This window comes from Molothrus aeneus, unplaced genomic scaffold, assembly GCF_037042795.1.
Source record: "Molothrus aeneus isolate 106 unplaced genomic scaffold, BPBGC_Maene_1.0 scaffold_35, whole genome shotgun sequence".
NCBI lineage: Eukaryota > Metazoa > Chordata > Aves > Passeriformes > Icteridae > Molothrus > Molothrus aeneus.
The window spans coordinates 3,703,055-3,729,293 of NW_027099016.1; the positions used below are offsets into that span (position 1 = coordinate 3,703,055).

General features: G+C 49.6%; 2 protein-coding genes and 2 pseudogenes across 2 annotated transcripts; 3 read left to right on the forward strand and 1 right to left on the reverse strand.

Annotated features, from left to right (window-relative positions):
* Positions 1-26,239, forward strand: part of LOC136570611 (uncharacterized) — a 708,931-nt pseudogene that overhangs the window by 578,321 nt on the left and 104,371 nt on the right.
* Positions 1,773-9,296, reverse strand: LOC136570574 (serine/threonine-protein kinase PAK 3-like). Its single transcript, XM_066571041.1, has 10 exons — positions 9,218-9,296; positions 8,718-8,755; positions 8,059-8,314; positions 7,372-7,435; positions 5,342-5,485; positions 4,469-4,586; positions 3,976-4,075; positions 3,361-3,557; positions 2,313-2,450; positions 1,773-1,862 (listed from the first exon to the last, which is right to left on the reverse strand). The coding sequence occupies exons 1-10, from the start codon at positions 9,294-9,296 to the stop codon at positions 1,773-1,775; spliced, it is 1,224 nt and encodes a 407-aa protein (XP_066427138.1).
* LOC136570575 (HLA class II histocompatibility antigen, DR beta 4 chain-like) lies at positions 11,117-13,518 on the forward strand. Its single transcript, XM_066571042.1, has 4 exons — positions 11,117-11,201; positions 11,679-11,948; positions 12,800-12,973; positions 13,115-13,518. Exons 1-4 carry the CDS (start codon positions 11,117-11,119, stop codon positions 13,516-13,518), a joined length of 933 nt encoding a protein of 310 aa, XP_066427139.1.
* Positions 14,364-15,424, forward strand: LOC136570576 (cyclin-A1 pseudogene; annotated as a pseudogene).

Sequence of the window (26,239 nt, forward strand, 5' to 3'; positions counted from 1 at the left end):
TGAGGGTCAGGGTCCAATGGATATGGGGGAAAATGGGGCAAAGGAGGGGTTAAGGGTTGGGACAGCTAATAGGGAAACAGGGGCAGAGGAATGCAGTAAACTGGGGCCAATGGAGGGACAGAGAGGGAGAACATTCTAGGGACTAACCAGAGATGGGTAATAGGGGGTGAACTAGGGTAATTAGGCCAACGGGCCAATGGGGTAACATAACTTTCCATAAATCAGCATGTGCCTGCAAAGATCTGTGGGAGAAGCAAGCTTCTCACCATAACCTTGAAATCTATTCTTCTTATTGGGGACCAGTCCTCCACGGGTGGGAGATTGAGACTCCCGTGGGCCTCCACACCAGTGCATCTTCCTTTTCCTCGCAGCCTCCTTCTCCTCCATCCAGACAAAGTTTAGGATTGACAAATCCTGGCTTTGGGGGAAGAACAAGGGGTGAGCACCTTGGGTTTTGTGAGAAATGAGCCCCACTCTTTAGAATTTTTGAAAGGTTAATAAGGAATAATAAGGGACAAATCAGTAACAGTGCTGGGTGTTGGCGATGGCCAGAGGCACACCGGTTAACCACAGCAACTCTTCTTGTCTAGTTTCTCCATTGTATTGTTCAAATACATATTCATAATGATTGTACATATTCAAACATTTCTTTGAACTCGTTTACATGTTCCAGGAATTCTTTAGGTTGGTTTGACCCCCAACTCGCCTTTGCAGAGCACGTGCAGGAATCGTGGATTGCTGTTTTGAGGGTTGTGTGTCACTGCCTCACAAGGGCCCCTGTTCTGTGGTTTCAGCAGGTGACAGTTATTGACAGTGGAAGGGTCAGTGGCAGGGGCCCCATCACATCCCTTCCTTAAATGTTATCTGACCATGCAGACGCTTTTAGCTATTTCCACAAGTACTTTAAATGAACATTAGCTCTTTGACAAATATCTCTGAGTTATTATTGTCAGTTAGTTACAAAAATAAAAGCATTAGTTATTATTTCACAACTACAGCTACTTCTGCAAAAGTTAACATTCTAATGCACAACACATGGCATCCACTTGAATATTTTGCAAAAGCCAAAACTATAATGTATGTTTTTCACACTGTCCACAAACTCAAATATCATCCATAAATGATGTTCTGAGGATATGAGCTACACAGGGGCCAGGCATTGGCCACAAAAAGCTGACAAATTATACTATAGCAAAAGCAGTGAAAAGTGATTACAAACTGTACTCTATCAAAATTGTTGTGATTAAGAATAATTTGTAGACGTCAATACATAATAGGAAAAGCCAACACTACCTAGTTATTTATAACAAACCCAGGGCAGGTTTTTCCCTTGCATGGAGCACCTGGGCCTTCCCCAGGCCCCTTCTGCCCTCCTGCAGAGCCGGTGGCATTTTCCAGCACACACAGTTTGTAACCAAGAGCCGGGTGCAGCCGAGAAGGCTCCAAGCGCCTCCTTCCAGGCTGACTCTGCAGGTGCCGAGGCTGCTCTGGGCTCTGCCAGGGCTCTGCTGGGGCTCAGCTCTGGGCCAGGCTGGGCCCGCCCTCCCCTCACATTGCTCCGGGCAGCTGAGTCACGGCGGGAGAGGGAAGGGACACGTCAAGGGAGTTGAGGTTTAAGAGAGTTTTTATTCAAAAAACTGCCATAACAAACACGCTGTCCTAACTACCATAACTAAGTACCAGTGCTAACTACCATAACTAACTACTAGTGCTAACTACCATAACTAACTAGTTGTCCTAACTACTGTAACTGAAAGCTGTCCTCAAGTGCTTCATCTCCTCTGCTGCTCCCTCAGTTGCTTTGCTGCAGTGATCAGTGGGGTCAGGCTGGAGAGAGGCTTTGCTGATGATAAAAATGGGTGCTGCCCAAAGGATAAAAAGGAAAGAAATGAACTGTTACTTTCCAGAATCAAGTTCCTCACAGGCTCTGTTGCAACAGGACAAAGGGAAATGGTTTGAAACTCAGGAGAGGGAAGCAGGCTCAGATTAGATCTAAGGAAGAATTTTTTAACCAGGAGAGTAGGGAAGCACTGACAGGAGGTGCCCAGAGATGTGGGAGGTGCCTCCTGCCTGGAAACATCCAAGCTCAGGTCAGGCAGGGCTCTGAGGCCCCTGAGCTGCTTGAAGATGTCCCTGCTCGCTGTGGGGCACCAGGTCCAGATGAGCTCGAAAGGAGCCTGCCAGGCCACAGCAGGCGAGGATTCTGCTTGCTCTGCGCGTGGAACGCAGCGAGACTGGAGACTATCGGAGGGGGCCCCACAAGAAAACCCCTCCCTGGCGCTGCTGCTTCCCCTGCAGCCCTTGGCTCTCACCTGCAGCAGCTCCTGGGCAGCCCAGCGCCGCTCCTCGTCCGGCTCCAGGCTGCACTCGAGGCAGTCCCGCAGCAGAGCCGACAGGCGCCGGGGCTCCTGCAGCTGCGGGGTCCCGTTCTGCCGGACCAGAGCGCGAGCCTGCAGGGAAAGCAAACTCAGCGCTCTGCCAGCTTCCTTCACACCCACACGGGCTCACATCCACCCCGGGGCCTCAGCCCCAGCGCCAGGGGCACTTTCCTCCCTGCCAGAGATGCTGCTCAGAGCTCATTTTGCTATGCCAACCAAAAAACCCAAACCTATGGGGCTGCCACAGCCACTGCAACATCCAAATGATCTCGCCTTGAGAGCCAGTTTCATTGGCTGGCTTTGTTAGTAGGAACCTCCATCAGAAATAGCCCATTTTGCTTCTCCAAATATGGACACCAGCTTTACAGGCCATTTTCCAGAGTCACTGTGGTCTGCCTGCGTTATTTCAGAGGATTCTTCCATCAAGTGCATCTCTGCAGTGCCACTGACACTCAAGTAAATGCATTCCTGATGCCCCATCCCAGAAACTGCCAGGCAAGAAACAGGAGGTTTGTGATGCTGAAAGCTCAGGCTTGGTGACATGGAGAAAGTAGCTTGGAGTAGGAAAGAAATGTGTTGGACTATGGGGATGTTAAACAATCATCTTCATGTTTTTTAACAAGTTTCCCAGTGAGAAGAATCAGGGGGGAAATCATCTCGCAAAACCTCTTTTAGGAACTCCTGCAGAAAACTTGTTGGGTTTGGGGTCAGGATGTGGGGTGGTTTGGGGTTTTCTTGCAAGGTAACATTAGACCTGATGCACTTGCTTCCCATTTTCAGGTCATCCTCACAGCCAGAAGAGCTGCAACAACGTAAATCCCAAAGCAAATTGTTGCTGGAGATTGCAGAATATTCGTCTGTGTTGAGGCTGGAGTGCTCTGGGAATTCTCTTCCCATGTGCAGAAACCTCCAGCTGCTGCTCCCAGTGCAGGGTCCCCCTGTGCTCGCAGCCTCTGCAGCCCCTGGAGAATTTGCCTCTTACCATGGCCGCCGTTTCCCTGAAGTGAGGAGGTTCTCCTTCCACCATCTCGATGGTCACAATGCCGAAGGACCAGATGTCCACCTTGGGGCCATAAGGAGATCTGGTCACAACTTCTGGGGCCATCCAGTGAGCAGTGCCCACCATGGAGCTGCGCTGGTCCTGCTCAGGGCTGAGCTGAGCGCAGAGGCCAAAATCAGCTGAGGACAGAAACAAACCCTGTCAAAGGCAGCTGCAATGAGGAAACCAAGCACAATGATTCCCCATGCTCAGTCTGAGAATGCAGTAGTGAAGTCAGCTGGAAAAGTCCTCAGGGCTGTAGCCAAGGAAAGATGGAACTGGGCCCTTCAAGAAACCCTCAGCTTTCCTGCAGTGGCTTTTACTGATTCCCTTGGAGCTTTAGATTCCCACTGCTGCCCCTCTGGAAGGGCCATGGCCAGAGCAAAGGCACTGCTGGCCCCCTGCTCCTCTCCTGAGCTCTCTGCAGGGGCAGCCGCTCTCAGCTGGCAGCAGGGGCCGGGCAGTGCCCCCAGCAGCCCTTGTGGGGCTCTGGCCCTCCCTGGGAAGCAGCCCCAGCCCCGCAGCCCGGGAGCGCCGTGCCTGGCCAGGAACACCCACCCAGCCTGACAGAGCCGTCCATGCCCAGGAGGATGTTGGAGCTCTGCAGATCCCTGTGGATCATCCGGTTGGAATGGAGGAAATCCAGGCCCTGCAGACACTGAGAGAGAACAAGAAACATGAGGGCAAAAACCAATGGCCGGAATATATCACACCAGAAAGGACAGCTCAGAATTCTGCCAGCAGCAGCTTTGCTGTGACAGGCCAGGAGTGCAGTGCACACAAGCTCCGGGCAAAGGGCTCAAGGCAAAGCTGAGAACAGCAAATCAAATCCAAACCACACAGAGAGTACCACAACAGCAGGAGAGAGAACAAGAACAGAGTAGAAGTGCAGTGATGCTGGCAGGCCATTCCCTGCAGAGGCTCTTTCTTCTCCAGCTCATAAAAACAACTCAGAAACAAAGCCCTGAGCATGGAGCCACTCCTGTTCTCACGCCCTGTTTGGAAGGACCATCGTGTCCCAGCCATGGCAGTGACAAGCAGGATCCCTCACCTCCCGACTGACAGCTGCCATCTCTCCTTCAGCCATGCATGTCTGTCTGACAGCGTCCCGCAAAGTTCCTCCATCCATGTATTCCATCACCAGCCAGAGATCTCCATCAACAAGGAAGCTGGAAGAGGAAAGCAATGGCATGGAGATGAACGTGCAGAGCTCAATTCCCCCATGGAAAAGCCTGGAGTGGAGTTTTGTTTCCAGGTCACTTGTCAGTGAGGACAGAATCAGATGGAGAGACATTCCTGCCAGGCTGCACAGCCCTTGGAATCTGCACAGTCTAAAGGGGAAGGAGACACCTGCGAGAAAGGAGAGGCCTTAGATGGCAGCAGGGGAAAAATGCAGTTTAGCAACAGCCCAGATCAATGTGGAACCACAACCCTTGGCCCCAGCTGGTTCAGCTTCTGAACTCATCAGTTCCACCATTCCCTCCAGAACAAGGCAACACAACTGCCAGGGTTATCCAGGGGAGGAGGCCGTGCAGCACTTGGGACAAAAGCAGTCAGAAACCCTTTCAGAAAGTCTCTTCAGAAACAGGCAAGGCCAGTGAAAAATGGGCAAATGAGGCATTTCTGGAAACAAGAACCAGATCTTCCTGGCAACTGTAGCAATGGAAAAGGGCTGGGAAGAAGAAGCCAAGGGAAATAATTTCTGCTGTGGTTTATCAGCACTTTTTGGGAGACAAAGCAAACGGGGTCAACTTGAAGGAAAAACCAAAGCAAAGCAACAAAAGCACATGGAGGGATGAACTGCCAGGCTGTTGGTTTGGGAAGATGTGGCTGGGTCAGGCATTTTCAAAACAGGCTACAGACTCCGGATGCCAGGAAAGGTTAACGCAGGGCCCGGGCTCGGGATCAGAGCTGAAGCACTCACCTGTCCAAAGAGTTGACAATGTTGGGGTTCCTCTTGTCCTTCAGGAGCAGGATCTCATTCACAGCTCGTTCCTTGTTCTGCCCTCTGAGACTCATTTTCTTGATGGCCACCTGAAGGGACATTGCAGCCTTTAACTGGAGGAGTCTGTGGCAGGAGGCCACAGCAAACACAGAGCGAGTCTTTGTGGAGCGACGGAGCCGGGCTGTGCCAAACTGCCTTGGGATGGGACACCAGAGCTCAGCAAGGGCCATTCCCACAGCCCATTGCTCTGCCAGCTGGGGGCTGCTTACAGGACACATGGCCAGAGACATTTGGCCCTGCAAGCTCTGCAGAAATGGTCCCTCAGCTGTCAGCCTCAAAGCTCTAACAAACATTCTCTGCACCTACAGTCTTCTCAAATGGCCTCAACACTCTCATTATTATTATTCAAACCCATTTTGCAAGCAGGAGGTAATTCTGGTTCTGTGAAACCAGAGCAAAACAGCCAGGAACCCTTTAGCAATTCTATGGGATTTAGTCATGATTTCAGATCCAGCTGCTCTGTTTGGGATTGCACAACAAAGCAGACACGCACACCCATTGCTCAGGTGATCCCTGTCACAGGCTGTCACTGACACCAGACCAAACACATCTGCAGGGTTTAGGAGAGAGCTTTGCTCTGGACATCCATCTCCTCATTTCTCTCCCTCTCCCTCTGTGCACAGCTGAAGTAGGACTAAAACCCCAAACTGAGCCCAAGCAGGATCTCTCCCTAATTAGGCCTTAAGGTACCCTTTGAAAATGAAAGGCAGGATAGAAATAATAGTGTTGTAGTTTAGCTAATAATAGCTAAATAATGTTCCTGTCTGAGGCTGGGATGAAGATCAATTGGGCCTCAGTCTCCAGCAGCTGATGCATTCACACTTTTAGATATGAAGGCCAAGCCAGCGTGTCCTGCTCTGACAGACACCGCTGCCCTCCTTGCATTCCTTTGGCGCTTCAGAAGGACCAAGTCTGTCCCAGCTGTGCTCTGCAGGCTGACACTGCTCTGCCTTCAGAGGAGCAGCCTGGGCAGGAAAGCTCTGCTGGCCCCCAAAGCTGCAGCCACAGCTCCCAGCAGAGGGGAAAGCCCTGGAGAGCTGCCAGACGTGCTGGGCGTGTTGGCACTGACCTCTCCTCCAGTGGCCCTGTCGAGTCCTTTATAAACGGCTCCGAAAGCCCTGGAGACAAAACAGCAGAGAAGAAAGAAGCAGCGCTTCAGGCCCTGGCAGGGAAAGCCAGCCCAGACAGGAGATCTCTGCTGCCTGCAGCGTTCACAAACACCTGGGTGCATCGACCCTTCCAACAACAGCACAGCAGCCACCAGCCCTCTGCCATGCAAGGTGTGCAGGAGAAAACTGAGACCCAACATTAAGGCAACTGGGCTGGAGCAAATCCCAATGTCCTCACTGAATTGCTTTAGTTGAAAACCTGAGGTGAGAAATGGGTGTCGAAAGAACTGGCAAAGAATGCATTTCATCCTTTTCCATTTCCTGCCTAAGACCTGCAGGTTCCACAAGGGCCCTGCCATCAGGCAGGTGATGCATTTTCCCCCAGAGTGCATCAGCCCTGTGTCTGTTACTGAATGGATGGGGTCTGCTACCTGTGCTAGAATAGAGCACTTATTAGTTCATCTCTGGTTTCTGTTTCTAAACCATTAGGTTGATAATCCTGACCAGTGGATATTTTCTGAAGGAAAATATTTGAAAGAAATCTTCTTAAAAAATGTTATTCTGACAGTCACCAGATGGTGAGTTGCTCTTTTAGTCAATCCAGTTCCAGGGACAGAAGATCTTCCAGGTCCTGCTCCTTGCTGCAGGCAGGACACTGCCAGCCTCAGGGGCCTTTGATGGCGCCTTCTGACCACAGTTATCAATTCTGATCAGGACTGAGAGACAGCAGGATGGTAGCCAGTGTCTGAAGGTGCTTGGAGCTCTCCTGACTTCTCACTTGATCCTGCACCAGCACAACACCCGGCCCTGCTTGTGCAGCAGCAGCTGCCGTGCACTTACCCTTGGCCAATCTGCTCCACTTCCAGGTATTTCTCGGCAGGCTCCTCCTCGCTCACGGTGTTCCCTGAAAGAAACCACGTGGAAGACGCTCCCTCCCAGAGTGAGACCCCGCCTTGCAGCAGAGCCAGAACCAGCCCCACTCCCTGGGGCCGTGAGCCCCTTGGTGTCAGCCGGGGAAGGACAATCAATGGCTCGGTGACATTCAGCTGCAGAGCAACACTGGGTGCAGCTGATGCCGAGACACACACACAGCACCTGCTGGGGCACCCAGGAACAGAGCAGACGTACTCAGCTGCATCAGGCACCACTCCCCTCTCCCCTCTGGCTGCAGGGCTGTGCTGCTGTCAGAATGTTCAGCCCAGGATCCCACAGTGGAGGGAGGTTCATTGTCCTCTTCCCAAGCAGAGGGAGCTTCTCCATCCTCTTCCCAAAATGCTGCAGCTTCTCCATCCTCTTCCCAAAACGCTGCAGGTTCGCCATCATCTTTCCAAGCCAGGGGATGTTCGCTGTCCACTTCCCATGCTGGGAGTTGTTCACTCTCCTCTTCCCAAGCCACAGGATGTGCTCCATCCTCATCCCACGCAGGGAGATGTCCTCCATCCTCATCCCACAACGGGAGATCTCCTCCATCCTCATCCCACTCTGGGGGAGCTTGGCCACTCTGGTCCCACACCAGGGGACATCCACCGTCCTCGTCCCAGGCCGAGAGATGTCCCCTGTCCTTGTCCCACCCCGCGGGAGCCTCGCCGTTGCATTCCCACACCGCGGGATGTTTGCCCTCGTCTCCCAGAGCAGCGGGAAGTTCACTGTCATCTCCCAGCACTGAGGGAAGTTCACCATCGTCCCCCAGAGCAGCGGGAAGCTCACTGCTGTCTTCCTCCTCTTGGGCCTCCTCTTTGGAAGCAGAGGGAGCCCCAGGAGGTGCTGGTGCTGCTTCTGTGCCCTGTGGACAGACGGCAGCGTGAGGGACGGGAAGCTCTATCGCAGTTATCACCTTATTTATCCTCAGCTGCACATCCAGCTGCACTAAGCAGAAATGGGGTTTGGAGCTGTTCCAACTAACAATGGGCTGAAGTCGACATTGCCACTTATTGTTGGGAATTCGATATTCCACCATGGCTAAAGCCAGCAAGCAATCCTCTGCCTGCAAAACCAGACCTGCAGCTCTTCAAAAGCTCTTCAGCAGAAAAGGAGAAAACTGCCGGGGATCCCTTTGCTGCTGCTGCTGCTGCAAAGACACTGACAGGAACTTTCCTTCAGCCTCCCAGGCTGGCACTTGGCTGCCACATGCCGAGCTCACAACTTGCTGCACAATTCCAAACACCAAAGGTTCCTTTCCCACTCACCGAAGGAGGAGCTGCTCGGAATCCAGACATGAGGTGCCCTGCAATGGGAGAGGGAACATGAACCAGATGCTGTTAGGAGAAAAACTGCCAGTGCTGGGAAATGCCATGGAGCAAGGCAACCCCAGGAGAGCATTTTGCTTTCACAGCATCCCTCCAGGAGCCACAGTCCCTTCCCACAGCAAGCAAGAGAACAGCACAAAATACTGGGCTGGGTCAGTTCTTGGCTGGAGCAGCAAAGGGAGGGAGTTCCAGGCTCTGCTGGCACAGACTCCCTGCTTGAGGGAACAGAACCCCCCAGGGCTCATTGCAGATGCTGTGCACGCCCCGCTGGCTGCAGACACCCCCTTTTTCAGCTGCAGCTGCTGGCAGGAGCTCTCCCAAAGCAATGGTGTCTTCATGGCCATTTGGTTCCAAAGTCAACTCAGCTCCGGAGGAAGAACAGAAAGCACACAGCAAGCCCAAAGCCACAGATGCTGCACCGAGGGAAAACCTCGACTTACGTGCCAAGTGGGTTAAAAAATACCCCGAATAAGCCACAGAGTACAGAGTGCAAACTGCAGCAGCCACGTGCTGGATCATTTTGGCTGCGCTGCACACGCCTGCAGCCTGTAGCCCTGCAAGCACAGAAGGACAGGGCTGGGCTGGCTGCTGAGAATGCCTCGGGCAGGAGGATCCTCCGGCAGCGAGCCCAGAGCCACTCTGGGCACTGAGGCCTCCGTGTCCCACAGCAACGGGAACACCACGGGGACGTGGCGCTGTTCCTGTGACATCCCAGCAGCAGCTCACGCAGAAACCGCCTGGAAGGTTCTCCTGTGTCACAAAGGAGCACAAAGAGCCCTCCCAGGGCACAGCCCATGGCCTAAAGGATGCAAAAGGAACTGGGAAAATGCAGCAAACAAGGACACCCCATAGCCCAGCCTGAACACTGAGGAGGAACAAGGACGGCACCAAAGCAAAGGAAACATGACCTTTAGTCACTGATAGTTCTGACTAAAAGCAGCAAGCCTTGTTCCATCTGGGATCTTTGTTCTAGTTCTAAAAACAAGCAAGGGTCTCCACTCTAAATACACAGAAGGCAGGAACTGGGGAGGAGGTGGGATTAGGAAGGAGGAGGAGGAGGAGGGAGAGAGGAAAAGGGGGAGCAGGAAGAGGAGGAGCAGGAGCAGGAACAGGAGGAACAGGAGGTTCCAGTGCCCCCTGTGCCCGCAGCCGCGGGACCATCGCCCCCACCTCGTCCTGCAGGTGAGTGGGGAGGGGGAGCTCATCCCAAATCTATCGGGGGGTCCCCAAGAGGGTTTTTTATTGGGGTGTGTTTGGAGCTCGCAGATTGTGGAATTGACCTCAAATATCATCTGGTGTCTCTGGGAGGTTTTGTTTTCTCTGTGTGTGTAGGTTTGGATCTTGCAGGAGCCCAAAGCTGAGCCCTTTGGGGGATCTTTGGGGGCTCACGTGGCCATTGCCCAGTATGGGGAAGGGAGGACATTGGTGCTGGGGACCCCCAGGAGAGCAGAGGAGAGGAACCCCAGGGATCCCCAGAGTGGGGAGAGCAGAGGGGGGAGATCTCAGAGCTGGGGGACCCCGGCAGACTGGAAAGGGGGGGAGCCTGGAGAGGAGGGACCCCTGGGATCCCTGGGATCTCAGAGTAGAGCATCAGGGGAGAAGGGCCCCCATGGACCCCCAAAAGCCCCTGGATCATCCCTAAGCAGGACAGTGGAAAATTGAGAACCCCTGGAACCATTGGACCCCCATGATCCCAAGGAAAGAAAACTGCTGGAACCCCCAAAGTGGACAAATCAGTGATAGGGAACTCCTGGGAGAGTTTTTTGGGCTGAATCTTGATCTGTGGAGATTTTCATAGACACGAGACTCCTGCTGAGTTCTAGAGATGGGCCTGGCTAGGAGGGGCCTCTACTCCAAGGTGCTCCCACTTTGGTTTCCCCCAAACCAGGGACCCTCGGTTCCATTTTCTGTCCCTGTGCGGCTGCGGGGGCAGGGACAGAGCGGCTCTGGGGGTGCCTGGCATCGGGCCAGCGTCACCGCTCGCCACGGGCACCGCTGAGATCCCGCGCCCCTGGGCACGCATTGCTGGGCTCACCTGAGCTCCCACCTGCCCAGCACCCCAAGGATCCCCGTCCCCAAAAAACCCCCAGCCCGGGGCTGCAGCGTCCCGGAAAGGCCTCAGCCAATGGCAGCGCAGGCAGGAGGCGTTGCAGCCAATGAGATCTCGGGGCCCTGCATTGCGTCATCGGTTGCCGGGCAGAGCCCGTGGCCGATCGCTGCCCAAAAGTGGCGGCAGCCAATGAGAGCGCGCGGCGCTGCCGAGCCCGCCCTGCTCCGGGCTGGTGCTCCCAGCGCAGCGCGGCTGCTTTGGGGCTGCTGCTCCCTGCCCGGCCCCGGCCATGGGGCGAGGGGCGGCAGCTGGGGCCCTACTGGTGGCACTGGTGGTGCTGGGAGCCCCCCCGGCTGCGGGCGCGGAGTTCTCGGGTGAGCGCGGGGCAGGAGGCGCTGGGACAGGGGGGGAGAAGGGGGAAAAGGGGGCGAAGAGGGGAGCCCGGAATGGAGGGGGAGGAGGAGGGGACCCCCCAAAGGGAGAGCGGGAGGGGCTGAGGGGTGGGGGTAGGGAGGGAGGGGTGGGAGAGGGTGGGGAATGGGGAAAAGGAGAGGGGGGGACCCCAAAACTGAGCGGGAAGGGGCCGGGGATTGGGGAATTTTTGGGAAAATGGGGAAATGGGACCCCAAAAGTGATTTGGGGAGCGGCCGGAGGTGGGAGGGGAGAGGGTGTGGAAGGGGAAATGGGGAAAGGGCGGCAAAGAGGAAGCGGCAGCGCGGGCAGGAGGGTCCCGTGGCGGCCGTGGGGCACAGGGGGTGTGGAGTGGGGATCCGGGGTGGGCCCCGGAGCTCTGGGGGTCCTGCTTGGGGGTGCTGGGGTGGCACCCCCTGACCTGTGTCATGGACATTCAGGGATGGTTCAGGCGATGGCACAGCAGGAGTGTTACTTCATTCACGGCACGGAGAAGGTGAGGTATGTGCTGAGGTACATCTACAACAGGGAGCCATACGCGACGTTCGACAGCGACGTGGGGAACTACGTGGGGTTCACCCCCTTTGGGGAGAGGTATGCCGAGCGCTGGAACAGTGACCTGGACACACTGGAGTACAGACGGGCTTCGGTGGACACGTACTGCCGGCAAAACTACGAGGGCATGACTCCGTTCATCACGGAGCGCCGACGTGAGCGCGGGGCAGAGCGTGTCCCCTCGAGCCCTGGCCTGCCAATGACCCTGAAGCCGCTCAAAACCTCCCTGGGCATCGGCCCAGAGCCCTCAGCCCTCCTTGTGCCGACCCTCGGGATCTCCAGATCCTCCCAGTCCCTCCCAGTGCCCCCCCACGCGTCCATTTCAGCGACCCGTAAAGCTGACGCTTTCCAACCAATGAGAGCGCATAATTGTGATGACTCATCTGTTGCTAGGCAGACCCGCAGCGCTGAGTGCCCTGCGCTGGACTCGGCCTCCCAGTGCCGCGCACTTCATTCCCAGTTCCTCCCAGTGCCACCAAAATCCCTCCCAGTGCCGACCCAGTTCCTTCCAGTGCCATCCCAGTCCCTCCAAGACCATCTCTAATTCCTCCCCAGTCCAGTCCATTTCCAGTCTTTTCCCAGTTCATTCCCAGTTCACTCTCAGACCTCCACCCTCTCTCCCAGTTCCCCCCCATCTCTCTCAGTGCCAACCCAATAAATCCCAGTCCCTCCCAGTAAACCCCAGTTCATTCCCAGTCCCTCCCACTCCTTCCCAGTCCCACACAGACCCTCCAAGTCTATTCCCAGTCTATTCCCAGTTCACTCCCAGACCTCCACCCTCTCTCCCAGTCCCTCCCATCCCTTCCCACCTCTCTCAGTGCCACCCAACTCCCTCCCAGTCTACACCCAGTGCCTCCCAGTATATTCCTAGTCCATCCCAGTCCATTTCCAATCCACTCCCATTCCTTCACAAACCGTCCCAGTCCCTTCCAGTCCATTCCCAGTCCATTCCCATTCCCTCCCAGTCCATTCCCAGCCCAGCCCAGCCCTCCCCTCTCTCTCCCAGTGCCCCCCAGCGTGTCCATCTCGCTGGTGCCCCCCTCGAGCTCCCAGCCCGGCCCCGGCCGCCTGCTCTGCTCTGTGATGGATTTCTACCCTGCTGCCATCCAGGTGAGGTGGTTCCAGGGCCAGCAGGAGCTCTCGGAGCACGTGGTGGCCACCTGTGGGGAAATATCGCGAGGTCTTGAGATATCGCGAGGTCACGCAGAACCCCTCCCCTTTTACTGTTACCCCCTGTTATAAAAGACCCTGCATAACCGTTAATAAAGTCCAGTTACTGTCCACCACATTGGTGTATGCATGTGCTTGGCCCGTGTGGCAGAGGCGGCGCCACAGAACCGTCCTCGACCCGGGATGCCACGCCCCAAGTGGCGGCAACAAGTGGTGCCAAAACCCGGGAACAATCCGGGAAGCGGGAATCGCCTGGGCGAGTGGACGGTGGCCGGAGCAGCAGGACTGTCTCCGGCGGGGAGGACGCTCCCAGAGGACTGGCAAGAGGGGAGGGTCTCCCACTGGCATTCGGCGAAGGAGGAGGGCTCGCGCCAGGCGTGGCGAAGGAGGAAGGCTCGCGCCGGGGCGGCGAAGGAAGAAGTCTTGCGCCGGAAAATTGGCGAAGGAGGAAGGCTCGCGTCGCAGCCGGCGGAAGAGGAGGTCTCGCGTTGCGATTCGGCGAAGGAGGAAGTCTCGCGCCAGGACCTGGTGAAGGAGGAAGTCTCGCGTCGATAGCCAGCGGTGGAGAGGATGGAGCCCCTTGCTAAGGTCATTTTTAAAATTCACAGAGATTGGGGCATAAATTGTGAGCCGGGAGATTTTGTCCTCGCAGTGTCGAGGCTCCTCTGCGCTGGGGTAATCAGGCATCCGGAGGATATCTTCCGCCTGGAAGTATGGGATAATTGTACTGGGGCCCTAGCGGAGGAGGCTATGTCCTCAGGCTCGGGGCAGAGTCTAAAATCATGGGGCAGCGTCATGTGGGCACTGAAAAAAGCTCGGCCAGTCCAGCGGGAGCGGGGAAAGTGGAAGGCCACCGAGGACTCCCTGTGGGAGGGACCCCGGCAGGGTGCGGACAATCATGGGTCCGCTGAGTGTGGGGATTCGCAGCCGTGGGAGCGCTTTTCGCGGCTCCCGAGCCCAGGCACCCCATCTACGGGGAAAAAGCTGTCATTTTGGGACGGGCTGCTAAAGGAAGCGCGGGGTGCGGCCGTTGGTTCAGAGGCGCGGAGCCCCGCCGTTATCTCGGGGCCGCAGGGCCCCGCCGTTAGCTGGGAGGCGGGGGGCGCCGCCATTGATTCGGACTCCGAGGGAGCCTGGACGGGGCTTCGCCTCATGTGCTGCAGGGTGATGAGCCCCAGAGGGGGGGTGTCACCATGGTGGCCCCCGGCCGGCAGGGCTGGCGGGGCTGCGCGCCGGGGGTTGAGCTGCCGGGCTCCCAACTGGCCACGGCCAAGAGCCGCCGCCTCCAGCGGCCGCGCTTACACAGGGCCGGCGGGCAGCCTGGGCGGCGCGGGGCGGCCGGACCCTTCCGTGGGCTGGTGGCGAGCGGAGCCGGGCAGCGCGGTACCGACGTCGGGGCGATGCATCGCACCGGAGAGAAGAGCCGTGCGGGGCGGCGGGAGTCCTGCCCCGCCACCCTCCGCAGCAGCGACAGCCGGGCCGTGCTGGGGGTGCTGATGGAGAACGTGCAGCAGCAGCAGTGACCCGGCAGCCAGGGTGCTGCTGTTATCAATTGCTTCTCTGGCTTTAAAACACCATCACTTCACGTAGAAAAAATGAAGTGCCCAACTGCATCATCAGTGCTGCATCAAAGCAAGGTTTTGCTATCTACATAGATGATTCAGAAGATAAAGAAAACTACAGCTGCCAAGTGTCTGAAGAGCTGGAATTAAGCCACTGTGAACTGGATACCAGTGCCATGATATCCAGTACTCATCGGCGGCTGGATCTGAGTTCAGGCTCTCCTATGGTAGTGGAAGATGTTGTAACTCTGGCTGTGGGAGAGTATGCAGAAGACATTTAGTACCTCTCAGTACCTCTGAGAGGCGGAAGTAAGATTTAGGCCCAAGCCCAACTACATGAAGAAGCAGCCAGATATCACAACAGGAATGCATGCTATCCTGGTAGACTGGCTGGAGGAAGTAGGGGAAGAGTATAAACTTCGGACAGAGACTTTGTACTTGGCAGTGAACTTCCTGGAGAGGTTTCTTTCCTGCATGTCTGCTCTCAGAGGGAAGTTACAGCTTGTGGCAACACAGCAATTCTTCTGGCTGCAAAGTATGAAGAGATCTACCCACCAGATGTGGATGAATTTGTCTATATAACAGATGATACCTACACAAAGAAGCAGCTGCTAAGAACGGAACACTTGCTTCTCAAAGTGCTGGGTTTTGACCTAACAGCCCCAACCGTCAACCAGTTCCTTCTTCAGTATATTCAGAGACGTGGAATCTGTATGAGGCCAGAGAATTTTGCAAGGTATCTTGCAGAGCTGAGTTTCCTTCAAGTTGATCCTCTTCTGGAGTACCTTCCTTCACAAATTGCTGCAGCAGCCTACTGTTTAGCAGACTATACAGTGAACAGATCTTTCTGGCCAGAAGAACACCTTAACATCGTGACACTGGGCCACCCGAGCACTTGAGGAAGGCCCACAGGTCATAATTAAAAATGAACTAGGGGAATAGGAACAGGGTTGGAGACTGGTACTCACAGGGTGAGGGTACGCAGCCATCAAGAAAAATAGTAAAATCAAATGGTGCCCGCTTAAGTCAATAAAACCATACCTTCAGGGCAAAAACCAATGAAATTTGTAAAGTTTGTTTTGCAGGACTGAATCCTCAGACTACCCCGTGACCTGTATGCCCCGCTTCCTAAAAGCTGCGATGAATCATCAAGCAGCCCAATGGCAGACCATCCCGGGGTCGTGAAAGAACTCAGTGACCAAACTAAAGGAACGGCTGGCACAGAGAAGGACGGGGGGGGGGGGAAAAACAGCTCAGCAAAAATGTTAAGAGGTATCCATCAAGTAGAGTTCGAGCTCTGGCCAGGTTCTGGCTCTACTTGGATGGAATGCCAAGTAACCCAGAGTTCTTCCCTGTGTCAAAGGATCAAAGGGCGATTTGGAGGGAACATAAGTCTGGACATGGACTCTCCAAATCCTCTCTAGTTTAAGATCAAACAGGTCGCAGACTCTGGGAAAATAATTCGGTCCTAGGAGGTCAACTAAAAAAAAACCAAAAACTGAGGAGGTCCTACAAAGATATTCAAAGACAGGGTTCAGTCAGCCCCATGAATGATCGCCTTACATTTTAAACAAGTTTGTGTTGTTTTTTTTTAGAAAAAAACAGTTAGAGATAGTTAGCTTTTCGTTTGTTAAACATTTGCAGTTACAAGTTTATTGCAGTTGTGTTATGGTGTTCAAGTTAATTGCATTTTGCCAGTTACACGTTTCCTACTTGTCAGTTTTGCTTTATGTTTTTAACTGGGCCTAAAAGGGGGGAAATGTGGGGAAATATCGCGAGGTCTCGAGATATCGCGAGGTCACGCAGAACCCCTCCCCTTTTACCGTTAACTGACCGTTCCCCCTGTTATAAAAGACCCTCCCTGCCCGTTAATAGAGGCCAGTTACTGTCCCCCACATTGGTGTGTGCGTGTGCTTGGCCCGTGTGGCAGAGGCGCCACTGAACCGTCCTCGACCCGGGACGCCACGCCCCAAGCGGCGGCAACAAAGGAGTGCCAGTAGAAATAAGCTGTGATGAACATTTCAATTCCCTAAACATAGAGACTGTTTCCTAAACTATAAATATCAGTTCTTAAACAATCACAGGCGCACCCTCACTACAAATATCGACACTCTCCTTATAGGAAACTGTGAGAAGCCCAGCCCACCCTCTCTCTTGTAGCAATATCTTAGGACCTTAGAGGAGAGTAGGCAGCATAGGGAACCTCTAAAGGTAAGACTCTAGATTTCTCTGCTGCTAGGAAAGACCTCCCAGTAGTAACCAGTATATAGGTAGGTTCTAGCCTAAACCACAAGATTCTCAAAATAAATTGATACCTATTTATAAAACCACTTGTTACCCTAAAATCAAGATTGAGCTTTTCATCTCTTAACACCTTACAGCTGAGCTAAAGAACTATTTGTCCTTTTGCTTTCCACCACCCCTTAGCTCACTCCCTTCTCACTAGTCTGAAGTGTTGCATTTTAAAAGAACCTGCAAGACTAACTGCAATCTTAACTCCAAGCCAGCCTATACCCTTTCCTTACAAAACAACTTTGTCACTAAAAATGAAAAAGCACTGAAGTGTATTTCCAGTGTATTATGGGAATTGGGAGGCTATAAGTTTCAGTCAGTTAAGGTTTTTTGTGCTTGATTACAGCTGTGGGAGGAAAGGAAGAAAGGAGCAAGTGAGTAAGTAAGCATGATAGGTACCAAGATAACTGCTTGTAAATTTATATTGTGAGAAAGATTTATGTCTGTTAGAAAGCTGAGGTTCTAAAGAAGATAGGTAAGGCAAGTAAGTGGGTTTGATATGTAAGAATCATTCCTGAAAAGGATCATTTGTGGTTTTTTGCAGTGTCAAGGGACTGTCTGATCACTTATTGTTGTTTGTAAGCTTGTGTTTCAATTTATTCTGAGATTCATAAACAGCCTTACCAAAACTATTGAGTACCATTAAATCTTTAAAAAAAAGATAAATTATCTTGAGAGTTAGGGTTGTGAAAGAAATGCAAAGACATGCCACTTATACATTCTCAGTCATAGCTCAAAGAAGCTAGAATAACCTCCCCCTCAAAAGAGATTTTATTACAATGAATGATGAGGACGCAATCTTAAGGAGTGTTATTTCTACTTGCCTCACTCTATACTATAGGTAGAGATTGGGTTTGGTCCTTCACTTTTTCATCTGTACATTTTTTATCTTAACCTCCCTGAATATACAATGTAGGAAATTATACATTTCTCTTTAAGGATCAGCTCACATGTGCCTGGTGATTGCTGCACTGAAAACATGCATTTTGGTATGCTGTACTTTAAGCAGAAGAAAAGAAGGATCAGTGTGTTGCCTGGACTGTTTGCTTTCTGTGGATTAGTGGTTGTGCACAGCTGCTTAAGACATGGATGTGTTTTCCACAGCTCAGTTTGAAACAGGAGCCTTTCTTTCCTGTGTGGAAATAGTCACTGCTATTGTAATGAGAGGTTTTTCATGTGAGGTGTACCTGGAAAGCTGATTTGATCAGGCTCTGTAAATTCACCTTTGATGACCTTTTCGTCAGGTAAGCATACAAAAATATTTGAGAAGATGAGTTAAAAGGAAAAAGGCAAATTCTAGACTTGAGGGCTCAGAGAAACAAAGTTCACTGTATTCCTGGCATAGCAATGGATGCTGCAGGCGAGTTAAAAGACAGAAAGAAAAGGTTTCAAGAAAATAGCTTTAATATAAAATCCTCCATATTTTCTCCAAGAAGATTGTACTTGATATTACAGCCATTGCACTTCAAGCAAAATTTCCTGTTCCACAGCCCTAGATCCATACTTTTTCCAATGCAAGCATCAACACCCCATAAAATCCTCCTTTATGCTGTCATGCAAGTTCCTGTAATTTCTGCCCTGATTTAATGAGTCATCCTGAACCTAAACATCCCTTGCCCACTCCCTGCTTAGCCCTGTGACAAGAGCTGGGCTTGGAGGGAGCAGCAGGATAGTGGGGGCTGAGATTGGAAGGGGAGCCTGACATGATGGCAAGAACCTGCCAATTTGTAAGGGGAGGTGGGCATATCTGGCCCTGAAGTGTGGGCATTTCTGCCTTTCTGCAGCAGTTTATTACTGCCTGCATGTACACAACCTTTCCATTATCACTGTCCCAGGGGGTTATCCTCAGGAAAGGTGAACAATGGTTTTGCAGGAAAGAGCCACCTCCTTGCGTCTTAAGAAGGAGCAATCTAATTTTGTCCCAAGAAGCTGCATGCTGCTCAGAAAATGATTAGCAGACATGTTTTCTGTGCCTTAAGGAAGCCTTTCTGTGGTGCACATGTATTTTCCACTGTATTTCCCACCTGCTGTCTGACATTTAGTTTGCAGACCCCTGGGGACAAGAACACACTCTGGTATTGGGTGTTTGCATCAGACAGTGCAAGGGAGGGGTCTAGTCTTTGATTATCAGTCACAGGTGCTGCAGAAACATAGGTACATAAATACCTAAAAAAAAAAAAAACCCTAAAAATTTTTTTTTAAAAAAGAATAAAAATAAAATAAAACCATAAAAAATTAAAAAATATAAAAAGAATAAAAATTAAAAATAAATAAAAATAAATTAAAATAAATAAATAAATAAAAATAATAAAATAAAATTTTAAAAATAAAAATAAAATAAATTTAAAATTTAAAATAAAAATAAAAGTAAATTAAAAATTAAAAAAATAAATTTAAAACATTTTAAGAATCAGATTTTATTCTGAGGATAAAAAACAAGGTTATCAAAGAGACTGACTAAAGAGATGCATTTTATGACTCCATCTGCCCTAATCTGAAGCCAAATCATTACTTCCTCCAGAAGCTCTTGCATTTAGACATTTGTCTCTAAGATCTGTTTCTCTGGATATCAGTTCCAGAATGCAGAACGTCCTGGGGCCACTTGGTGGAAGAACAAGATGGGTTTGTAATGTAGATTTTCACATCTTCAGTTAAGATGTATTTTTAAAATCTTAGTATGCTTATCTTTACTCTCTAGCTTGACAGAAAAAGTCAAAAGCTTTGACCCAGAAACATAAGTTCAACATTAAAAGGCTTAACAGAAATGTCAGTGCAGGAGATCAGAATAGCAGGACAATACTGGAAGGATGTGCTGCAGACACAGGTCTGAGAGTAGCCCTCAGGAGTAAATTTCTGCAGCATCAAATCATTGTTGTGTTTTCCTGTAGCATCCCAAGGGTCTGTCTGCAATATCAATCCATGAGCACAAGAGCTGTGGTAGAGCAAAGCAGTACAGTTCAAGGACCTGTCATCCCTAGTGATCATTTGTGCCACCTAGGGCTAGGCTGGTAATCTTATTTCAAAGTCTGATTGTGCAAACTAGGACAGGGGATACTGCAGTCATAGTCTTTGCCTGACTGTTGGGTTTGCTGGTGTGCAGCTTCCATGGGGGTTTCCCTGAGGAAGATCCAGCTGGGGTCAGGCAAAGCACAAACTAAAGCATGTCAAAAGTAGACGGGGAGGAGGTTTGTGTCAGAAAAGTATTGATGCTACAAAATCAATTGCTAAGGAAGGCGAACCCTCATTCTGATAGTTGTTTTAGTTCTTTTCCTGGCACACTGTAAGAAAAGTATTTTATTTCATGTGTTTTAGGGCTGTGTAGGGGGCTATTCAGTTGATGTGGTAGCTGAAACTGCAGCTATTTCTCAAAAGCCTTTTCAATGTTGCTGCATGCAGCATGCTGCCTGCTTTGACTGAGCCTCTGGAGCTGTCTCAGCTTCTTTTATGCTGCTGCGGGTTCTTCCGCTCAGGCTTTCCTCAGATTCAGGAGAAACCTGTCCCTTGCTGCCACGTGTGTGAAAGGGTAAAACCCTTGGCAGCTCTTGACAGCCTCCCAGCCCTTGTCACATGGATTGAACAGCCTGTGAAGGCTTACAGGTACAATTCTGCACTGGAGGCTGAGGTGCAATGACAGGATGAGTGGAAGTGATAACCTAAAGACTGTGGTCATAAATTGCTCTGGAAACATGGTCATACCACTATGATCGAAAAAACTTCTTTGGAGAAAGCCCACAATATTTATTAAAACTTCTTTCAGGAACTGCACACTCGATGCAGTTGGCTAGAGCATGTTGCTGAATTTGGACATTATTTAGCATTATCAGTGGATATTTCATTACTTTGATGTTTAATTCACTCATCAGTGTTGTTTAGAAAATAGCATGGACTGAGCAGAAAAGTCAGATTTTTGTTTCCAAGCAGTGATCTGTGCAGTGATGAGCTGTGTCTCTTTAGTTATGCAGATGTTTGCTGGGTGAGACTGACATGCCAACCTCCTGCTCTGCTTAGGGGTGCAGATCTAAGTGCCGTGTTATACTCAAATGAGCAAATGCTGCCATCATATCACAGGATTAGTCAAAGGAAATATTCACAGCTCCTTTATACTTTGTAGATTTGCAAGCTGCTTTTTATGCAGGGTTCCCTGTTACTGCCAGGGCAGGGAGATGGGTGCCCTTAGAAACTTTTCCTAATTGCCTGCTTGGTCTGACTTCTGACTGGATTTGTTAACTCTCAAGCAAGACGTTCACTGCTCTGTTATTTTGTCATGGTGTTTGTAAAAGCTGTAGCTCTGAACCTTGTACAGCTGACTGCAGCACAAGAAGACCAAAAGAAATTGCCCATGCCTCAAACAATTTATGGACTACATGTAAAACAGAATGTCCCTTGAGTCTCTAAATATGAAAATGAAACTGCAAGTTTAGAGGTTGGAGATTAAAAAGAATAGATTGTTTTATACAACAATTCCATGCGTAACATTTCCATAAAAAGAACTGATAGAATTTGAAAGTGTGTTTTATTCTAGCAATACAAGTTTTTGTCTAGGTGTTCTTTTATGAGCACCAATTACTTTCATATCCTGTGCTTGACATTGGAAAATCTTAAATCTAAAATGTTAATAATTTTTCCACAAGGCTTAACTGAATTCTGGTTGTAGAAGCTGAAGGAAGTAGGAGGGATGAGAAGAGTCAAATAAAGAGCATTTCACAAGGAATTATCTCATAGATTTATTCACTAGTTCCCTCTCTGGTCCTTCCTTCTCTCCCTCTACCCCATACCTCCAATGCTCCACTGAGCTCAGCTGGATCAAAAGGCAGATTTCACTGAAGAACAGGGAGATGATCAGAGGAAGTTCTTGTGGAATGGGCTTGAAAACATTCAAGAGTGCTACGCAGCTGAGACTGAAAACAATTGCTTTGGGCTATCTGTGCTTCACCTTGGCTTGGCTGCTGCCAAATCCCCCAGCTGGACTGGGTGCAGTGACCCTGCTGCTGTGGGCTGGAGCCATTGCACTAAAGAAGCCAGAGGGGCTCTGATGGGCTGTCTGCACTCCAGCAATTCCCTCGTATCTGCCTGTAGGAAAGGATGCCGCAGTTACTTTCTGGTATTTTTAGGGAAGAAGGATCAGTCAATAATTTAGCATTGCCCACTGTAGTGCTGTGCATTTGCATTTCATGAATGGTTTGAAACTTGTTTAAATGAAACTACCCCACAAATTTTGCTTCCATAGCTGCAAGGTTTTTTTAAGAAACCAGACTTTATCTCTGGAGTGTGACAGGGCTGGTTCTTGTCTGATTGGGCAGGGAGTAAAAGAGGGAGATTGTTGTCATTTAAAAAAAAATATACATATAGTTTGGAATTCCAAAGCAGGATGGTTTTAATGGCATTCCTTGCCAGGGCTAAGACTCTAAGATCAAAATCATCTATCCACCCATGTCTTTTTAATAGCAAATTATAACCATTTTAATTCCTGTCTGAGCATTGATTAGATGTGGTATAAAGTGAAGTGACAGCCTCGTGCCTCCTAAACACTGGCAGAATGTGCAGTCACAACATTCCCATAGGATTTGTCTCGAGAACCCTTCAAGATGAACTGGAACGAGTGGCTTTCCACACACTCAACAATATGCAAATGCTGACTTTGCAAGCAGACGCAGCTGTTTATAAGCAGAAATACAGAACAAACTTCAAAAACATTTTAATAGCCACATTTCAGTATCCCAAGTGACTCCCAATTAGGCCTAGAAAGAGGTGACCAGATGTGGCATTTGCAAATGCTGCAAGCTGATGTTTGCTGGGCACTTTGAAAATCTGCTCTGATACAATCTGAGAACTTTTCTTTACTCACCTCTACCTGCCAAGGATTGTGGGTTGTTTTGCTTTTCACAGGCTCTGTTTTTCACTTACCTCTATGATAGCTGAGTCTTAAAAGTAGTGCGGAAAACTTAGTAATAAACATTACTGAGAAAATAATGGAAACTAGTTGCTTACTGTACAAATAGACTCGAGGACAGGGAGCCAGCTAAAAAGGTTTAGATTTTAGTATTTGAAATAGATTAGCAATTTAAATTAATGGGGATTCTGACTAAATTCTTCAGCTTTGGAAATCTTTGTTTGGATTCTCTCAGATTTTAATATTCTGTGATTAGAACATCTGGAAAACTGGTTCCTCAGGTGGGATGCAGAAATGTAAAGGAGGTTAATATTTCCTCTTTGGCAATAATGAACCTGCCAGCAGTGGGGATGCTCTTAGTGACCATGTTTTCCAGGAGTGGAGGGAGAAATATGTTCTCTCTTATCCTGTTACTAAGACCATTTCCTTGCCCACATTTGCAGAGTACACATAAGGTCAGGCAGATTGCTATTCACTGAGCAGAATAAAATGTGCAGTTAAATAAATAAAATCTGTAAGTGAATTTTTATACTGGCTGGATAAACAAGATGAAGTTGATTTATGCAACAAAGGATTCATGCTCAGCCAGATCAGCATTTGTCATATGCAGTTTCCTTCTCAGTTGCCTGCATCAGGAGAAAAGCCATCCATGGTGACTCCTCTTTATCCAAGGGTTCAGCAATGTGCTCTGAAAGCTCTTACACCAAAGACCTATGGAGAGAGAGCAGAGGTCATTGCAGTAGATTGCCAATAAAACACCCAGCTGAGTATTCCTGACATTTGAGACCACGAGCTTTTCCTGGCCCCTGAGATGGGGAGGGCTGGTGAGGGGCTCAGAGGCAGAGGATGATTCTCCCTGGGGCTGCTCCTCCTTGCAGCACTGATTGTGCGCCCGGGAGCCCAGGTTAAGGGCTTGGCAGAGCTTTGCTGGTCTGAGCTCAGTGTTTGGGCCAGGCTCAGCCCAGGGCTCTGGGGCTGTGCTGTGGACTCTGAGGTGACTCCTGTACAGACAGTGTCCCTGGGAAAATGGGCACAGAAACAAGGGAGAGCAGGACTGAACCCCAGCCTCAGCCTTTATGCGTCTTTAGATTCTTCTTGTGTTTGATAGTTAGCTTGTAATCTTTTAAACACTGTGCTTTAAGTAAAAGTCAATTTTATTGAAGAGGGAAGAAATAAAGACTTTTTAAAAGTATTCTCTTGTGATCCCAAATCTTCTAGAAGATCAATTTCTGAAGGCAGAAGTTTGCCTGCAATTATTGTGCTGCACGGAATTTTCACACAAAGACATTTATATGGACTTTTCCTTCAAATACAAAGAAATAAATTATGTAAGTAAATTACTTGGATCGCTAAAACAGGTCAGTTAAGATGATTCACAAAGATTAATCTATTGCTCCAAAACACCAAGCAGCCAATTAAAATTTGCATTCAGCTATAAGCTGTTGAGAAATTAAAATTTAGCAATCCTAATTCTGTGGCTAGTTCAGCCAGAAAATAATCAAACAATAAAGAGCTTTTCACAACCATCATTATGTTAAAACAAATAAACAAGAACTTTTCTTTAGCACTTTTTTCCCCAGCATCCTCAAAGTGGGGGAAAAAATACAGGACTGTAAGCTTAAGCAGTAATTAGCTTAACAGATACCTCAAGGAAATACACTGGGCCAATTTTCAGCAGTTTCCTTCCAGTGGAAAGAATATTCCTTTAATGTTAAAGCAAAATGGACCATGTCTATTTAGTGGAAAGACAACAGTGCTACATATTTTAGCTGAACAGAGATGAGTATGTTGTCTACTGATGTAAATAACTTTTACTTGTCTGGTTTGATAAGGGTGAAAAAAAGAAATTATTATGTTATGTTGGATGTGAATGAAATTCAGAACTGGATTAGAAGTGGACTGAAAATACAGACTGGCTTCATGGAAAATACAGAGATTTTGGATATTCCCATTGGATGTGGAATGAAAATGAGTGACACTCCTCTTAGAAAAAATAAGTAAAAAGTAAGCTCTGCCTCAGTCTGAAAGGTTTCCCGATGATCACACTTCATACAAATGCCAGGTCACTTTTCATACAAATTTTAGAGTCTAGACATGAAGAAGTTCTTTAAAAATCACTAAGGTTGCATGTACCTAAAATCTGAAAGAAGAACTCCCTCAGCCAGGTTAGGTGATCAGTGACAGGACCAAGGGAATGGCCTGAAGTTGTGTCAGGGGAGGTTTGGCTTGGATCCTAGAAAAAGGTTCTTGACCAGAGGGTGGCTGGGCACTGGAACAGGCACAGAGAAGTGGGTGCAGCACCAAGCCTGGCAGAATTCAAGAAGCCATTTGGACAAAACTCTCATGTTATGGTTCTTGGGGATGGTGCTGAGCAGGGCCCTGAGCTGGACTGGACAATCCTTGCAACTCGGGATATTCCATGATTCTGTGGTTTGGAAAAGTCTGTATAAATGTGCAACTTGCTACACTGTTTGTTAAGCATGAACCCCCATCAAGTTCTGGGAACAAAAGCTCTTTTATGGGATCAGTGCTTTTTGCTTTGAACATAAAGGCTTCCGGTCTTTAAGGAACAGCAGGAGTCCATTATTTTGCAGCAGTATTTTTATCCTACTTAACAGTGCATGTTTCAGATCGTGCTTGAGATGTCAGTGCAGCTGCCTTTGGTGGTGTGTCTGTGTGTGAGGTGAAGTGACACGGCTGCGGCTGTGACTCGGTTCCCTGTGTCAGACACCCGGGGCACTCACGGGCTCTGCAGCTTGAGGGGGTGTGGGAAGGAAAGCCAGTGCTTGTGTTACTGCTGAAGGGGCTGCCCCAAAGTGGTCAGGAGCTCCCTGCATTTTGCCAGGGCTTCACACTTCATGCCATGGAGGTCTCTGAAATTTTCCTGTATGGAGCAAGCTGCAGCACTTAACTAATTTCCCCGATACTCTCATTATTTTCTGATGCTGAAACACACTCTAGAGCAATGGTGCATTCCTGCCCTTGGGCATTAGTGGGGACTTCTCTTGCCACCTCAAGCTCTCAGATTTGAGCAGGTGGTAGTTTACACTCAAGATTACAATTACAACTTTTTGCAAATTAATGTTGTGTTTTGGGTTGGGGTTTCTTTTTGCCACTTCACAGCAACTAAGTGTTCTCATTTTATGAGGACTATCTTTATAACAAATGGCCTTTTCTTTCTTTCCTTATATGACAGCCTCTTAAATCTCAGTTGTGCTCCCCTCTGCCCACAAAAAAACTTAATACAAAATTTTCTGTTTAGATCCCCATCAGATACATAATCATGGGATTTACCACCATCTACAAGTTTATGTCTTCTGCAATGGTGCAGTTAATTGTTATAGACAGATTGGATATTTTCTACAGGTCGAGAGAAGGTATTTGAATCTATTCTCCTAGTGGGTGTCTCTAAAGGAGAACATTGTCTCCTTGAACTGAGACTTTGCAATGAAATTTTTTTTCCTAGCATTTAATTGTCAAATGAAGCTATGCTGGATTTTCCTACATCAATTATTTCCAGTCACATTTAAAT

Excerpts from the sequence above, each read along its gene's own strand:
- LOC136570574 (XM_066571041.1), bottom strand. The coding sequence starts at position 9,296 with ATGATCCAGCACGTGGCTGCTGCAGTTTGCACTCTGTACTCTGTGGCT. Across the intron at positions 8,756-9,217 it reads TTTTTTAACCCACTTGGCAC|GGCACCTCATGTCTGGATTC; the intron begins GTAAGTCGAGGT and ends CTCCCATTGCAG. Across the intron at positions 1,863-2,312 it reads CTGCCCAGGAGCTGCTGCAG|CACCCATTTTTATCATCAGC; the intron begins GTGAGAGCCAAG and ends TCCTTTGGGCAG.
- LOC136570575 (XM_066571042.1), top strand. The coding sequence starts at position 11,117 with ATGGGGCGAGGGGCGGCAGCTGGGGCCCTACTGGTGGCACTGGTGGTG. Across the intron at positions 11,202-11,678 it reads TGCGGGCGCGGAGTTCTCGG|GGATGGTTCAGGCGATGGCA; the intron begins GTGAGCGCGGGG and ends ATGGACATTCAG. Across the intron at positions 12,974-13,114 it reads CTGTGGGGAAATATCGCGAG|AGGCGGCGCCACAGAACCGT; the intron begins GTCTTGAGATAT and ends CCCGTGTGGCAG.